The sequence below is a fragment of the Zalophus californianus genome, chromosome 3 (assembly GCF_009762305.2).
Source record: "Zalophus californianus isolate mZalCal1 chromosome 3, mZalCal1.pri.v2, whole genome shotgun sequence".
Classification (NCBI taxonomy): domain Eukaryota; kingdom Metazoa; phylum Chordata; class Mammalia; order Carnivora; family Otariidae; genus Zalophus; species Zalophus californianus.
In genome coordinates, this window is record NC_045597.1 from 134,514,059 (window position 1) to 134,532,412 (window position 18,354).

Consider the following 18,354-nt stretch of genomic DNA (forward strand, 5'->3'; position numbering starts at 1 on the left):
TGACAGAGCACAAGCAGGGGGAGCAGCAGAGGGAGCGAGAGAAGCAGGCTTTCCGCTAAGTAGGGAGCCCGATGCAGGGCTCGATCCCAGAACCCTGGGATCATGACCTGAGCTGGAGGCAGTCGCTTAACCGACTGAGCCACCCAGGTGCCCCATATATGTTTGCTTTTATTGCCTTTGTTTTTGGTGTCAGATCCACAAAAATCCTCTTCTAGACCTGTGTCGGGGATTACCAGCTATGTTTCCTACTAGGAGTTTTCTGGTATTAGGTCTTATGTTCAAGACTTTTGTCCAGTTTATTTTTCTATATGGTGTAACAGTGGTCCATTTTCATTCTTTGGCATGTGGCTGTCTAGTTTTCCCAGCACCATTTATTGAAGAGACTGTCCTTTCCCTATTGTATATATGGCTCTTTGTCGTAAATGAACTGACCATCTATGTATGAGTCTATTTCTGGGCTCTCTATTCTGTTGTACTGACCTGTGTGTCTGTATTTATGCCAATACCATAGTGTGTTGATTTCTATAGTTGTTAATGGAGTTTGAAATCAGAAAGCGTGATGCCACCAGCTTTGCTTTTTTACCCAAGATTGTTTTGGCAATTCAGAGTCTTCTGCAGTTCCATACAAATTTTAGGATTGTGTGGTCTATTTTTGTGAAAAATGCCATTGGAATTTTGATAAGGATTGCACTGAATCTGTATACTACTTTGGGTGGTATGGGCAATTTGATGATATTCTTCCAATCTGTGAGCACAGAATATGCTATTATTCGTGTCTTCATCAATTTCTTACATCAAAGTCTTCTAGTTCTCAGTGGACAAGACTTTTACTTCCTTGACTAAATTTATTTCTAGATATTTTATTCTTTTTGATGTAATTATAAATGGGATTTTCTTCTCTTTCTGATAGTTCATTATTACTGAATAGAAATGCAACAGGTTTTTTTGTATATTGATTTTGAATCTTGCAACTTTATTGAATTTGTTGATTAGTTCTGACTTCACTAATAATTAGTGAAGTCTTTAGAGTTTTAACATATAATATCATGTCATCTGCAAATAGTGACAGTTTTACTTCTTCCTTTCTGATATAGATGCTTTTTATTTTTCTTGCCTCATTGCTCTAGATAAAACTTCTGTTTGGTACTTTCTTGTTTTCTCTCTCTTTGTTGAGGTTTTCACTGTGTTCGTCTATTCTTCTCCCAAGTTCAGTGAGCTTCTTTATACTCTGATTTTGAACTCTTTGTCAGGTAAATCACTTATCTCCTTTTCATTAAGATTTTTTTTTCTGAGGTTTTATCTTGTGTAGTCCTCAGTTTCTTCACTTTTCTTGACATGCTGTGTCAGGTTTTCTTTTCTTTTTAGATTTTATTTATATTTATTTGAGAAAGAGAGAACGAGCCCAGGCAGGGGGAGGAGCAGAGTGGGGAGGTAGAATCTCAGGCAGACTCGGTGCTGAGTATGGAGCCTGACATGGGGTTCTATCTCAGGACCCTGAGATCATGACCTGAGCCAAAATCAGGAGTCAGATGCTTAACCAACTGAGCCATGCAGATGCCCCACTGCTGGGTCGGTTTCCATGCATTGGATAAAACAGCCACCTCTCCCAGTTTTGGAGTAGCTTCGTGTAGTTGATGAGCCGCATTCTACTCTGCCCTCGCTTGTGGTTGTCTCTCAAACCCTTCTGATTATCCAAGCAGCCTATTTTATTTTTAATGGTTTGGAGCAGGTGAGGGTGTGCCAGGACCAGTCAGTGTCCCAAAAGGGGAGGATCTCAGCACCCAGATTCAGGCTGATTGGAAGCCACAATCTGAGGCAGGAGCCATTAAATTATGCAGATATATACAGTCCTGTAGGACCACAGGCAGAGATCCCACTGGTCACCAGTGTCAGGTGATCTAGGGGTACCCACTGGCACCAGTCACCCAAATGTGGGCTCCTTTTTGGGAGGTTTCTGGAAAGGATTATGGTCAGCCCTTCGATGTGTGTTTAATGAGAAGCCCTCCCCTCAGACTACAGCTGGGATCATAGAGTAATCAGTCTCTTTCACAAAAAGATTGGGCTCCTGGATCTATCGCCTCTCGTTGTGCCCTGGCAGGAGTGCCCACTTAAGAACCCTTTCTCTGTGGGACCAACAAATGCAAGCCCCACTGGCCACCAGGGCCGGGTGGTTTTGAGGGGTCCCCTAGCAGCCGCTGCAACAATTGGGGTGCCGGAGAAGGGTATAAGCTCCTTTTAGGGAGCTACCAGGAAGCTGGAGCAGGGCAGAGGGAGAGCACAGGGATTACATGCACTGGCCTCTGTTCCCCGAGAGCATCTCCACAGGCCTCCCCGTGTGTGCCAGACCTCAGGCCCACCCTCCGACTGAAGCTCTTGGAAGAGCAGACAGACCTTTTTCACAGGAGGCCTTGAAGTGTGTTCCAATTGGCTATCTGTGCAGTGCCCTGACGGTGGTAGCCTGCCAAGAACGGTCTCTCCAAATGTTAGAGTCCCGTGGGGCCTAGGAACACAGTGCTCCTGGCCCCCGAAGCCAGGGGATCAAGTGTTCTCCCCTGAGTAGCAGCCACAAAAATTGGGTCACAGACAAGTATGAACTCCTCCCCAGGAGACAGTGACGCTCTAGAGTGTGGCAGAGGGTGAGCATCCTGGTACTCCCCCTCCCAGGTCTCTAGAAGGGACTGCAGCCCTTAGATGTCTGCTGAACTAGAAGCCTGTCCCACAGCCTGCAGTGGGGTCCCTGAACTAATGGCCTGTTCACAGCAAGACTGGGATCCCTGGACTCTTGCCTCTTGCTCTGTACCCTCAGGGTGGCAGCCATTTAAGAGCTCTTTCTCCATTGGTTACAGTCCTGTGGGACCCTGGCCACTGGAGGGAGGGGCTCTGGTTACGTTTTCTGGACAACTGCACATGGGTACAGTATGGTACGTTCCTTATTCCTTTGGCCCAGAAAGCATTGTTGATCCGGGTGTCCGTGCACACGTGTGGAGTTCCCAGCTCTTTCATGGCAAATTTTCTGATTTCTTTGAGTGCCCGAGGGGCATGCTTTTTGAAATCCACCCCATGGATGCGCTTGTCACCGCTGATGGCGTGTTCTCTGGTTACTACCTCGTTGATGGCAGACTGGCCCTTCTTCTTGCCACCCTCCTTTGGAGGAGACATGCTGCCAGGTCCTGAAAGGAAGAACAATGTTGTATTGGGTTTTTTTGTTTTTAAATATTTATTTATTCATTAATTCCTTCATTCATTCAAATAAGTAGTAACACCCACTGTGGGGCTTGAACTCAGGACCCCAAGATCGAGAGTCCCGTGCTCTAACAACTGAGCCAGCCAGCGGCCCCAGAACAATGTTGTTTTAAAGTGGAATTTGATACACAATAAAGAAATAGGGATTTCCAATGGCATTTAACAGCCTCCATTCAGAACCAGAGAGCACTACCTGTATTTTTACTCAAGTGGGTCATGGATCCCTAGTGGTAAAGCAAAACCTTTCAAATACCCCAATATAATACAATTGCTTTTCTGTTATGGTAATTAAGTATCTCACTAAATAACTTTATAAATCTGAAAAGGTTATAGCAAAACCTGTGGAAGTCAAATGTAATTTTTCTTAGCTATTCCACTGTAAATTAATTGAAGACTTTGCCTTGCTATTACTTTTGTCACTTGAAAGGTTAGTGAATAGTGTGCTGGGGATTTTAAAGTCTCTTGAACACAAAATTGTAAGAGAAGGATAATTTTTTTTTCCAGTTTTATTTATTTAAGAGAGAGAGAGCTAGTGGGAGAGAGCATGAGCGGGGGTGGGGGGGCGGAGAGGGAGAAGCAGACTCCCCGCTGAGCAGGGAGCCCGACATGGGGCTTGATCTCAGGACCCCGGGATCATGACCTGAGCCGAAGGCAGACACTTAACTCACTGAGCCACCCAGGTGCCCCTCTCCAGCTTTATTGAGGTATAACTGACAAAATTGTATATATTTCAAGTGTACAGTGTGGTGATTTGATGTACATATATTTTGTGAAATGATTACTGTCATGTTATTAACATTCATCACCTCCGCAGTCAGCACAGTCTGCTTGAGATTCTCTCCCTTTCCCCTTCTCTCTGCCCCTCCCTCTGCTCACACCCTCTCTCAAATAAAATCTTCTAAAAAAATTTTAAAAATAAAAATTATTTCTTCTTTTTATTCTTCAGCTTGGAGGCTTTCCATTACTCCGTTTTCCAGATCACTGATGGTTCTTCTGCATCCACTAATCTGTTGATTCCTTATAGTGTGTTCCTTTCAGTTATTGTATTCTTTAATTCTGATTGGTTCTTTTTATATTTTCTTTTTGTTGAAGTTCTCACTGAGTTTTTCCATTCTCTCCAGTCCACTGAGCATCTTTATGATCATTTCTTTTTTTAAAGATTTTATTTGACAGAGAGCGAGAGAGGGAACACAAGCAGGGGGAGTGGGAGAGGGAGAAGCAGGCTTCCCGCGGAGCAGGGAGCCCGATGCGGGGCTCGATCCCAGGACCCTGGGACCATGACCTGGGCCGAAGGCAGACGCTTAACGACTGAGCCACCCAGGTGCCCCCTTTATGATCATTTCTTTAAATTTGCTATCAGACCTATTGCTTATCTTAATTTCATTGTTATTTTCTTTAGTTTTGTCTTTTTTCATTTGGAGCTCATTCCTCTGTCTCCCGGTCTTGCTTCACTTTCTGTGTTTGTCTCCTTGAATCATGTAGAACAGCTACTTCTCCTAAACTTGAAGGAATGGTCTTGCGTGTGGTTGTCCCCTGTGTAAGCTGTGTGCTTGGTGACATTTTAGGCTGGCTGGTTGGAGCTATGGCTGGCATGGGTCGGGGTCCTGGGGCGCTCTACACTGGGGTTGCCCTGATGAGATGGCTGGAGCTGACATGGCTGTGGGCCAGGGGAGTCCTGGGCTCTCTGCACAGAGGGTGCCTAGTAGGACAGCCATACCTGAGGTGGGCATGGGTCAGGAGGGTTCCAGGATGCTGTGCACAGAGGGTGTCCTGGCAGGGCAGCTCGAGCCAAAGCAGCTGTGAGTCAGGAGTTCCCCTAGGGCTCTGAATAGGGGGTGCCTAGCAAGGCCTCTGGTGCCAACGTGGTGCAACCTAGGAGTATTTCAGAGTGCCTCGCTCCTGCGTCACCTCGGCACGGTGGGTCGGAGCGTGGTGAGCACTGACCAGGGGTGGCCTGCTGTGTGCTGCGCTGGGCTGCCTTGGTGTGATGGCTAGTACTGGTGTGGGCTCGGGGCCCAGGGCTCACTGAAGCATTAGGATGGTTGGGCACCAGGAACCTGCTCTTGTCCATGTTATCAAGGTGACAGTGTAAACAGTGGTGTTCACCAGCACCTGAGACCCAGAGAGTGCTCCAGCAGATCCCCTGCCATTTGGCAGTGTCCTAGGGTTAGTTCCTATCTACCCTATTTACTCTTTTAAGCCATGGGTTTTTTCTGAGCCCCAAGGACATCTGGCGCTGTGTGAGCTAGGAGCCCTGCTATGGTGTGGACCCTGCTCCCCTCCCCTCTGTGCTAGCAAGTGGAGGGGGGATGTAAACTGTGGCACTTGCCAGTCTCTCTGGCCTGGACAGAGTTCCAGTGGCTCTTGCCCTATTTTGTGGAGTTTTGGGCTGGATCTTTTATATACTAGTTGCTCTTTTAAATTTTTTTTTTTTTTTTTTTTTTTGTGCCCTGAGGTGCATCTGCTTAGTCCCTCAGTACCGTCCCTGCCCACTAGAGCTGGCAGCGCTGGGTGTGGGCGTTCCCTTTGCTACCAAGTCTCCATCTCTCCTGCTGTCTCTCTTTTGTTGTGCAGCTGTGGCTCAGTCAGCCCTCAGTTCTGATCCAGGAGAAACTACTTGTAAGTACCTACAGATTTGGTGTGTCCATGGAGGAGGTAAGTTCAGAGTCTTCCTACATTGCCTTCTTGGATCATAATTCCAGGTCTTTAATCCATCTTGAGATTTTTTTAAAGATTATTTTTCAGAGAGAGAGAGCACAAGTGGGGGTGGGCAACAGGCAGAGGGAGAAACAGGCTCCGCGGGGAGCAGGGAGCCTGATGTCGGGCTCGATCCCAGGACCCGGGATCATGACCTGAGCTGAAGGCAGACGCTTAACGACTGAGCCACCCAGGCGTCCCAAGATTATTTTTACATATGGTGTGAGAAAGTGGTAGAGTTTCATTCTTTTGCGTGTAGCTAGCCAGTTTTCCCAATACCATTCATTGGAGAGAGTATCTTTTCCCCGTTTTATATTCTTGCCTCTTCTGTTGTCGATTAATCAAACATTTAGGTGTGGCTTTATTTCTGGGCTCTCTACTCTGTCCCCCTGATCTATGTGCTATTTGGGGGCCAGTACCACACTGTTTTGATTAGAATTGCTTTGTAGTATAGTTTGAAATCTGGGAATGTGATATCTTCAGATTTTTTCCTTTTTTCCCCCCTCAAGATTGCTTTGGTTATTTGGGATCTTTTGTGGTTCTGCACAAATTTTAGGATTTTTTATTCTAGTCCTGTTAAAAAAGCTATTGGTATTTTGATAGGGATTGCATTGAATCTGTGGGTTGCTTTGTGTAGTGTGGACATTTTAACAATATTAAATCTTCCAATCCGTGGGCAAGGACTATTTTCCTATTTGGGTTATCAGTGTGTATTTATCAGTGTGTATTAGTTTTCAGAGTACGTGCCTTTCACTTCCTTGGTTAAATTTATTCCTATGCATTTTATTCTTTTTAATGCAATTGTAAGTGAAATTGTTTTCTTAATTTCTTTTTGCTAGTTATTAGTGTATAGAAATACAAGCAATTTCTGTGTATTAATTTTGTATCCTGCAACTTTACTGAATTCATTTATTCTAACTTTTGGTGGAGTATTTAGAGTTTTGTATATATACTATCATGTCATCAGCAAATAGTGACAGTTTAACTTCTTCCTTACCAATTTGGATGTCTTTTATTTTTCTTGTCTGATTGACTAGGACTTCCAATACTATGTTGAATGAATGTGGTGAGAGTGGGCTTCCTTGTCTTCTTCCTGCTCTTTCCACTTTTCACTATTGTGTATGATGTTAGCTATGGGTTTTTATATATATGGCCTTTATTATATTAAGATATGTTCCATCTATACCCACTTTGCTGAGAGGCTTTATCACAAATGGATGTTGAATTTGTCAAATGCTTTTCCTGCATCTATTGAGACAAATGATTTTTATCCTTCACTTTGTTAATGTGGTGTATCACATTGATTGGCAGACATTGAATCATCCTTGCATCCATGGAATAAATCCCACTTGATCTTGGTGAATGATCCTTTTAATTTATTGTTGAGTCAAATTTACTAGTATTTTGTTGAGAATTCTGCAATTGTGTTTATCAGGAATACTGGTCTATAATTTTCTTTTTTGTAGTTTTGTCTTCTTTTGATATCATGGTAATGCTGGGCTCATAGAATCTATCTGAATGTTTTCTTCCTCTTCTAGTTTTTGGAATAGTTTGAGAAGGATAGGTATTAACTCTTTCTCAAATGTTTGGTAGAATTCACCTCTGAAGCTGTCTGGTCCTGGACTTCTGTTTGTTGGGAGGTTTTTGACCGCTGATTCAATATCCAGTAATTAGCCTGTTCTCATTTTGTCTTCCTGATTTCAGTCTTGGAAGATGGTATGTTTTTAGGAATTTATCCATTTCTTCTAGATTGTAAAATTGTTAGCCTATAATTGTTTATAGTAGTCTCTTATAATCCTTTCTGTGGAGTTGGTTCTAACCACTCTTTCATCTGATTTTGAGTCCATTTTCTTGATAAATCTGCCTAAACATTTATCAGTCTTGTTTATTTTTTTAAGAACTCTTAGTTTCATCTTTTATATTGTCCTTTTCTTCTCCATTTCACTTATTTCCACATTTTTATTTTTATTTTTTTTAACATTACACAGTTATTTATTCAACTATAAAGACTGGCAATTTTTTAATGGGTAACACCTTATTTTAACACTAATTATATTGCTATAAATGTGGTTGAGGATCAGAATAGGATTCAGGAACAAGGGAGAATAACAACAAAAATCTTCCAACATTGAAACAAAGAAATACTCCCCCCCCCGTTTTATTTAAATGCTACTCTCCCATAGGCTTTTCTAGACTGGTCTGCAGTCTAAGGTGATAGGAAACAAGGCTTTGGGCATTCTGAAGAGACCGCAGGTTAAGCTACGGTGCCAAGCAGGAGACGGAAACCCTGATTGATCTGAGTGTCAATCTCAGGCACGTTCTGGGAGCAGAGGCAGATTCTCAAACTTTTTCTGGTTTTTATTATTTCCTGCCTTCAACTATAGGCTTGTTTGGTTTTCTGTTCCTTTAGGGATAAGGTTAGATCATTTGAGAATCTTGTTTCTTGAGGTAGGTCTGTATCACTATAAACTTCCCTCCTAGAACTGCGTTTATTGTGTCCCAAATATTTTGGAATTTGTATTTTGTCTCCACAATTTTTTTAAATTTACTCCTTGGTATCTTCATTGACCCATTGGTTGTTTAGTAGCATTTTTTTAGCCTCCATGAGGGTTCCCCCCCCCCGTTTTTCTTTTAATTGATTTCTATTTTCATACCATTATGGTTGGAGAAGATGCTTGATATGATTTCAACTTCTTATATTTATTGAGACTTGTTTTGTGATCTAACATGTGATCTATCCTGGGGAATGTTTCATATGCACTTGAAAAGAATGTAGTCTGCTGTTTTCAAATTGAATGTTCTGTAAGTATCTGTAAAGTCCATCTGAACTAATTTATCATTTACTCTTTCCTTATTGATTTTTCTGTCTGGATGATCTATCCATTGATGTGAGGGGGGGTGTCAGAGTCCCTTACTATTATCATATTACTATCAGTTTCTCCTTTTATATCTTTTAATATTTGTCTTCTATATATTTAGGTGCTCCAATGTTGGGTGCAGATACGTATACTTGTTTATGTCATCTTGTTGGATTGACTCCTTTATCGTCATGTAATGCCCTTGCCTGTTATTAGTCTCTAAAGTCTACTTCATGTGATATAAGTTTTGCTATCCTGGCTTTTTTTTTTTTTTTGCTTTCATTTGCATGAAATATCTTTCTCCACCCCTTTATTTTGGTTTCTCCCTTTAGGATTTGAAGCAGGTTTCTTGTAGGCAGCATATAAATGGGTGGTTTTTTTTCTTTATTTAATCCATGCAGTCTCATGTCTTTTGGAGCATTTAGTCCATTTACATTTAATTACTGGTAGTTATTACTTATTACCGTTTTTGCTAATTGCTTTCGTAGTTCTGTTCCTTTCTCTTCTTCTGAGTTTTTCTTATGCTTGGATTTTTTTTTTTTTTAATCTATCATAGATTTTGGTTTTGGACCATGGGGTTCCTCTTTCGCACCCTATGTATATAGCAGTCTACTTAAAGTTGATGGATGTTCAAGATTGATGGATGTTCAAGATTGGACACATTTAAAAGTGTATTTTTTACTCCCCCACCCCCATAATTTGACATTTTACATTCTTTGTCTCTTAACTGTTTTAGATATAGTTGATTTTACTACTTTTATCTTTTAAGCTTTATCCTAGGTTTATAAGTGATCTACTACCTTTACTAGGAGTTTGCTTTTACTAGTGAAATTTTTTTTCATAATTTTCTTCTTACAGCATTTTCTTTCCATTTAGCGTTTCTTTGAAGGCCAATTTAGTGGTGTTAAACTCTTTTGAGTCTTGTTTGTCTGGAAAACTCAAATTCACCTCAATTCTGAATGATAACCTTGCCAGGTTATTGTTATTGTTGATTGCCCCTAGTGTTTTTCATTTTGGTTATTGTACTCCTCAGCTCATTCTTTTATTTTTTACCCCTTTGTTGAAGTTCTGAGTTCATCTACTCTTCCAAGTTCTGTGAGTGCCTTTATGACCATTACTTTATCAGGTAGATTGCTTACCTCCATTTTAATTTTTTGATTTTTGTCTTGTTCTTACATTTGGACCGTATCTCTTGGTCTCCTTTGGTCTGGCTGTGTTTGTTTCTATATGCTATATAGGTCTGCTCCATGTTCCGGTTTGGGAGGTATCCATATGTTGGTGTCCTGTCAGGTCCGGAAACACAATTCCCCCATGGTTACCAGAATGCGGGGCTTTAGGGGTCTCCCCTGTGGGACGGGCTGCATGTACCCTTCAGGTGTGACTACACTGACTTCCGTGGGCATGCTGAGGGGTGAGGCTAACTCCCAGTGAGGGTGGTTGCAAGGCCCTGTGGTGATTTTTGTAGATGTGCTGATAGGCAGGGCTGCCTCCATCTCTGGGGCCAGAGGTACTTTAAAAGGGAGCCAGTCCTGACCAAGGCTTACTACCAGCTGTGGTGAGGCGATAGCTACTTTGGAGGGGCGCCTACTGAGAGGTGGGCTGGGTGGGTCAGATATACAGGGGAATATGCCACTATTGGGCAAGAAAAATTGTGCCCTCAGTACTGCCCTTTCCGGAGAAAGTTCCTACGGATCTGTGTCTGTCACTTGCCTTAAAATTAGTCAATAAATCTCCTTCACGTATAACCTAGGTGGCTTTTCAGAGTCCAGACTACTAGCCATTATACCACAGAACCCCTCTTAACCCAGGCGCTTTCAATATGCTGCTGCTGTGCTGGGTCTTGGACTGTTACAGCACACTGGCCCTTTAAAGCAGGGACTTGGTTTCCTACACCTCTCCCAGTTAAATCCAGCTGATTTGCAAAGCCAGATGTTATGGGGGATTATCTTCCTGGTGCAGAGTCCAAGGACAGGGAGGGCATGCCCAATGGGCTTGAACCATTTGTTCCTCAGGGAAGACCTCTGCACCTGTGATATCCTTTTCTGCTTGTGGGTTACTGCTAAGTGCTTTTGAAGCTGCTCTTTTTTTGCTGGGTTTCAGGGTGAGCCAAATCACATGCAAGCCCTCTAAGCAGTGACTGTTTCCTGTAGCACTTTGGCACCTCCTACAGGTCAGCCCTGTTGGTTTTCCGGGCCAAATGTTCTGGTGGCTTCTCTCTCAGATGCAGACCCCAGGGTCTGGAGTGCCCAATGTAGGACACCAAGCCTCTGCTCCTCCTGAGGAAGCACCACTCTAGTGCGTTCTCTCCCTAATGTGTTGCCACACTGGGTTTTTGTGTTTTTTTGTTTTGAGACTGTCTCTGCCTCTCCTACCCATCACAATGTAGTCCTTTATATCTTTTGTTGTAGAGAGCAGTTCATCTAGTTTTCAGACCTTTTTCAGAGGGAAATGGTCCATAGGTAGCAGTAGACTTGGAATGCTCATGGGAGGGGATGAATTCAGGATCTTTGTGTAACACCATCTTCCCAGCTGAATCTTAAAAATTAGCTGCTAAAGCACTTTTTGAATTAGATTAAGCCTTCAGTTGTTAAGTTTAGTTGTACTTAATGATCAGATAACATGTCAACATTTAAAGTGGGATTGGAGAAAGACCTGTCGGTATCAAGGTATAAGGCTAAATTTTTCACATTTCAAACAGCCACGTAATTAATTTCTTAAGCTAAAAGGACTGCTGTCTACAATTAGCACTAAAACATAGCTAATCACATGTCAATCAACATTGTATTTAATAAGTTAATGAACAGCAAAACGAACAATATAGTCTTTAAATGTTTCGCTGAAACTCTCCATCATTTTGGCTTCGTGTAATAAGGTATTTATAGAATATGTGTTCACATTTTATGTACCATTTAAACTGAAAGAGTTTTGTTAGCAGAAGAGGATGACAGAAAATAAACCTGACTCTACTTTTGAAAAACAAAAACCAAAAATCTACTCAACTCCCGACTTATAAATTACGGTGGTTTCTACACTTCCTCTCAACATGCATACACTACAGCTAATTCACATCAAAGAAAGATGTTTAAATTATATGCAAAAACTGTATATTTTACCTTGCATCAGTGCTGATTCCTAAAGGGAGACCCTTGGCTCATGTCTTAGGGAAAGAAGACATGCTTTAATTCTGAGGACAGAATTCAGGAGACCAAAACCAATGTAAGCTTCAGAAGATATTAGAGCCAAAGATAGACAGTGACTGAAATTATTCAGCGATAGACCCCCATTTCCCATGTGAAGGGAAGAGTAAATGATTCAGTTTGGCTCCTTTAGTCATCTTGTACCTGTTGGGTTAGTGGCCTACGACCCAAAATCTATAGCATTTTTGGGGAAAATGTAGGTGTCTAAGTTGATTTACCTCGTATACATCTTTGGAAACCAGGGAAGCAGTTTCCTGCTGTGGCTTGTTTTCTTGCATTTCCACGCTAGCAGTCATTTTCAATCATTTGAAAAGAGTATGGTAATGCAGTGACTTAGTCAACACCACTTATTCCACCTAGTATTAGATGTACATGTCCACTGAGTATCTCACTGAAATTTTTAAAAACCGAGCATTTTCTTTTAATGCAGGACTTTAAATGACAATTACTATATGAACACAGTACTTAATGATTTGGAAAGATGAAAACTCAAACAACAAAACTGAAAAACTTGTAGGCAGCACCTAAAGCACTCAATTAATGCTAACATTTCATTACCGTATCAGTATTTTTGAAAAATAGGATTTCTATCTTAATCTACAGAAGAGCAGGTATACCCCCGAGGCCACTCCTCACAGTGCTATGTGTTACTTACCCAGTGATAATGATTATTAGGTTTACTTTAACAGCTTGAAGCACTTGATACCTGTCTTGAAGTATACTTAAAGAATTCATGGAGTTGATTCTTAAGGAGCCTAGTCAATCAATATCCTAAATCTTCAAAGCTCCCTTGAAATGTAATTTTCATAGTCCTTAAATTTTAATTGTCATTGTTTATTACTGTTTTGGCTACATTCTCTACAATTTCAGCAGCATCTTAAAGAGACAATGTGTCTATATGTACAATGAAACAAAATGGCTTGCAACATGAGAAATAAGAGCCACAGTTTAACTGTACAATATTAAGGAGAATCTGTGGTTATCACCTCCTTTTTCGGCAACATGGACAACTTACATGTAAGTATCAGCATTATGAATGTGACAAATAATTCTTACAGGAGTAAAATATAACATCCTGAAAAATAATGGTTTCTACCATACAAGGCAGTTAGAAAATGTTCACATTTTAACAAATCTGTACAAACCACAAGAAACTTATTTATGGGGACCATCATCTCACCTTTCTGATAAGAACCTTCTAGAAACGTAGGATAAACATGAACAATTTATAAATCTAGTTATCTATGTGCTCCCCAGCCCTAGAACCCAAGAATCTGATTTAGTGAACCCTATATGTCCAAGATGGATCATTTTTACATGCCTTGATTGTTAATGAATGCCAGCCTTTAATATCTCTCTATGACATATGTACAGTCAACTTGCACCTTTAAGGAGGTCATTAGATTTTTTAGCATAGAAGCAACATCATTTAGCAGCAATTAAAGCGCCTTCAAGAAGACTTAAAAAAAATACAATATCCAATTAGAAAAGCCATATTTTTAAACATTTGTACAAGAATAAGCTGCTGAAACTTGGTAACTGTAATACAACATCTGTACAACAATTTACAATAGAGCTAGAAGGGAATTTATCATTATCCTGCATAGAACTGGTCTGATCTGCATTTGGTTACATACTGTCACTTGTTTATGAACAAGGCCTGGTAACAAAGGGAAAATATCTTAATTCAAACATGTTGAAAACACCAGAGATATTTGGTGAATTCAACTGATTTTTAAAACAAGCAGCTCATTTGTCAAAGGTGTAAAGTATCTAGAAATAACAGCTCTCCTGTTAATATGACTAGTGGGAAAAAAAAACAAAAACAAAAATGGACACGCGGTTTTGAGGTACAACTTGGTAAGAGCCAGAATAGGCAAGTGACAAAATCTAACTTTGTCCAAAGTCCAAAGATTCTCTCTCATTCTATAAAACACAAATGTCATTCAGTTCTTACTTTGGTTTCAGCAGATTAACTGCTGAATGCTGAAGAATGAATCCAGGCACTATAGTTCTTGTGTTAGAAATATTTTTTCCATGTGTTTTTAAATAATGAAAAACTACCCTTCATATTAGAACTCTCTAGTTAAACAACCAACTGTATTTAAGTATTATAAACGTTATTTACAGTGTTCCCCCAATTTTTCTTAACATGGTATTCCTGTTTCTGTGCAACAGTCATCCTTCACTGTTCAAGGTCATAGTCAAAAGTGTACATTTTATTCATGGTCCATGATCCACTCTCATACAAATGATGCTATGAAGAACTTCAGTTCACAAATAGTTTTCAACCTTGTCCTGTGTGAAAAAGGAAACAACAGAAGACAATCAAATGCTCTCAAACTCAAGTGTGTATCTGGAAGCAATTCAAAGATATCATGCCAATTTTGGAGGAAAATCAGTAAGTAATTATGCTTGAAGAAGGGGGTGTAGGGGATGCTGTAAGCCCAGCCATGTGTAAGTTTCCTGAAGAATTTGATCTTCTCATATGCGGGAGAAGGTATGGGTCATTTGCCAGTTGGTGCACATCAAACCGATCTTCTTTTCGGTAGGCCAGACAGCGTCTTATAAAGGCCTTAAAAAGGAAAAGTTCAGAAATTAAAATTTTTGCCCCTTCTAAACATCAGTCAGCTGATTCCCACAGAAGGATGAACACATTTAAGATAATAAGTATATTTCATCTCATTAGCATTCAAATCTTAAAATTCCATAGCAATAAAGTTCTTACTCCAAATTCAACTCAACTCACAGCCCTTAGTTGTTCACTTTATAGTCTAAATGATTACTGCTACCATTTAAGGTGCATTAAGGGAAGGTGCATCTCATTTTTTAAAAATTTTATTCCAAGAATAAAAATTAGCATTTTACTTCTTTTTGAGTGTACAATTCAGTGACATTTTAAGTACATTCACCTTGTTGTGAAACATCAAGATTATCCATCTCCACATCATTTTCATCATCCAAAACTTATCCAATATCCAAAACAAAAGTTGAAATTCTGTACCCATTAAACAACTCCTCACTCGTCCTTCAACCAGCACTTGGTAACCACTATTCTGTAAGTGGAATCATACAATATTTGTCCTTTTGTGTATAGCTTATTTCACTCAGCATAATGTTTGAGTCATCCATGTAGTCACATGCATCAGAATTTAGTCTCTTTTTAAGGCTGAATAATACTCCATTTCATGTATATACCACATTTTGTTTATCCAATTATCTGTTGATGGACATTTGCATTGTTTCTACCTTTTGGCTACTATGAATAATGCTGCTGTGAGCAATGGCATATAAATACCTGTTTGATCCCTGGACTTCCTGGATGACATGGTAATTATTTTTAAAAAATTGAAGTATAACTGACATATAACATTGTTAGTTTTAGGTGTACAACTTAATTTGATATTTGTATATTGCAAAGTGATGAGTACAATAAGACTAGTTAATATCACCAGTTACAAAATTTTTTTCTTTTGATAAATTAAGATCTATTCATAGCAACTTTCAAATATATAGTATTACCAATTCTGGTCACCATACTGTACATTACATCCCTGGGATTTGTAACTGGAAGCTTGTACCTTTTACCCTCTTTGTCGATTTCGCTCATTTCCCACCCTCTGCCTCCCACTAGTCTGTTCTCTGTACTCATGAACTTGGGTTGCTTTGTTTTTTAATAAGATTCTACATGTAAGTGAGATCATATGGTATCTTTCTCTGACTTATCTCACTTAGCGTAATGTGCTCAAGGTCTATCCATGTTGTTGCAACTGGCAAGATATCCTTCTTTCTCATGGCTGAACAGTATTCCATTGTATATATACACATTTTCTTGAGCCATTCACCCACTGATGGACACTTGGTTGTTGCCATGTCTTGGCTATTGCCTCCCATCCAAGTACTAACCAGGCCCGACGCTGCTTAGCTTCCAAGATCAGACGAGATCGGGCGTGTTCAGGGTGGTATGGCCATAGACTTGGGTACTGTAAATAATGCTGCAATGAACATGGTGGTACAGGTATGTTTTCCAATTAGTGTTTTCCTTTTCTTGGATAAATACACAGAAGCAGAATACTGGATCATAGTGTAGTTAAATTTTTGATTTTTTGAGGAACCTCTTTATTATTTTCCACAGTGGCCATACCAATTTACATTCCTACCAACAGTGCACAAGGGTTCCCTGTTCTCCACATCCTTGCCAACACTTATTTCTTATCTTTATTATTTTAAATAGTCATTCTAACAGGTATGAGGTGATATCTCACTGTGGTTTTTATTTTTTTAAAGTAGGTTCCACACCTAACATAGGGCTTAAACTCACAGCCCTGAGATTTAGAGTTATGTGCTCTACCAACTGAGGCAGCCAGGTGCCCCCTCACGATGATTTTGATTTGCATTTCCCTAATTAGTGACGATAAGCACCTTTTCATGTACCTGTTGGCCATATATTGTCTTTGGAGAAGCGTCTATTCAGATACTCTGCTCATTTTTAAATCAGATTTTTCTTTTCTTTTCTTTCTTTTTTAAAGTAGGCTCCATGCCCAGTATGGAACCCGACATGAGGCTTGAACTAATGACCCTGAGGATGAGGACCTGAGCTGAGATCAAGAGCCAGAAACTTAACCAAATGAGCCATCCAGGTGCCCGTTGACTGTTTTTCTGCTATGGAGTCGTATAAGCTCTTCATATATTTTAAATATTAACCCCTTATCAATCAGCTATGATTTGCAAATATTTTCTCCCATTTGGTAGGTTGCGATTCCATTTTTTTGATGGTTTCTTTTGCTGGGCAGGTAGTTTTTCATTTGATGTAGTCCCACTTGTCTATTTTTGCTTTTGGTGTCAGATCCACAAATCCTCACCAAGACTGATGTCAAGGAGCTTAATGGCTGTATCTTCTTCCAGTTTATTGGCTTCAGGTCTTACATTCAAGACTTTCATCCATTTTTAGTTTATTTTCGTGTATGGTTTAAGACAGCGGTCCAGTTTTCCCAACATCATTTACTGAAGAGACTGTCCTTTTTCCACTCTATAATCTTGGCTCTTTTGTTGTAATCAACCATCTATGTATGCATGGGTTTGTTTCTGGGCTCTCTCTTCTGTTCTACTGATTTGTCTGTTTTTATGCCAATATCATACTGTTTTGATTGCTACAGCTTTGAAATACAGTTCAAAATCAAGGAGTTTGATGCTTCCAGCTTTGTTGTTCTTTCTCAAGACTGCTTTTGCTATTCAGTCTTTTGTGGTCTCATACAGATTTTAGGATTGGGTGACCCACTTTTGTGAAAAATGCCATTGGAATTTTGATAGGGAGTACATTGAATTTTTAGATTGCTTTGGGTAGTACAGACTTTTTAATATTCTTCTAATTCATGAGCAAGGAGTATCTTTCCATTTATATGCACTGTCTTCAATACCTTTCATAATGTTTTAGTTTTCAGAGTACACATCTTTCACCTCCTTGGTTCAATTTATTCCTAGGTATTTTATTTTTTTTGAAACACCTGTAAATAGGACTGATATTTTAATTTCTGATAGTTTATTAGTGTACAGAAATGCAACAGATTTTTGTATCCTGCAACTTTACTCAATTTGTTGACTAGTTCTATCAGTTTTGGGTGCAGTCTTTAGGGTTTTCTATATATAATGTCATTTGCAAGTAGTGACCTTTTTACTTCTACCTTTCCAACTTGGATGCCTTTTATTTCTGTTTCTTGCCTAACTGCTCCGGCAAGAACTTGCAAATACTATGTTGAATACAGAAAGCTGCAGTTCTCCTTATATAATTCCAGACTTCTAGAATTTTTCTTCTGCTAAAACAACCCTCCCACCCTCATTCCATTTTACTGTGTACTTTGGCTAGAGGGTATGATGCCATTTTTTTGCCATATTTTTTTTCCTTTTTAGCATAATGAATTTCTTAAGATGAAGGGAACACTGAAGTGATACTTCTACTGAGGTTTGTTTCCTAGGTTGATATTGTGTGTAAGTACTAGAAAAACTAAATAATGGCATATAATCAGTATCTTTTTTCCTTCTCAAACTGGTTCTTATATATTGTCCTTCAGACTCTGTATTAAAAAAAAATATCTAACAAGATGGTACACAAATCGTAAGTGTACTTAACAGCACACAAAGCGACTCTATGTAGCTGGCAACCAGAATGAGAATCTCCTAAATCTTTTCATGTCCTGCCCCCGTCGTCTAGGCTTTGGCTCTGCCCCCGACCTAGTCAGATCCTCCCTATCCTGAACATCCACTGGAGTTGAGTTTTGGTTGCTCTGAACTTAAGTGGAATTACAGCTTATGTTCTCTTTTGCCTGGCTTCTTTCACTCTCTCTCTATATGTAAATAATATA

At 40.0% G+C, this 18,354-nt stretch overlaps 1 protein-coding gene across 5 annotated transcripts in view; it reads right to left on the minus strand.

Moving 5' to 3' along the window:
• Positions 1 to 11,616: 11,616 nt before the first annotated feature.
• TLK1 (tousled like kinase 1) overlaps positions 11,617 to 18,354 on the minus strand; it is a 153,947-nt gene continuing 147,209 nt past the window's right edge. For 3 of the 5 annotated variants that reach the window (XM_027591517.1, XM_027591519.1, XM_027591518.1), the window contains one exon: positions 12,860 to 14,570. In XM_027591517.1, coding sequence (XP_027447318.1) covers positions 14,394 to 14,570 — 177 coding nt within the window. In that variant the 3' untranslated portion in view covers positions 12,860 to 14,393. Of the gene's footprint in view, positions 14,571 to 18,354 lie in introns of all 5 variants that reach the window. The other 2 variants (XM_027591520.2, XM_027591516.2) reach the window with 2 other exon arrangements.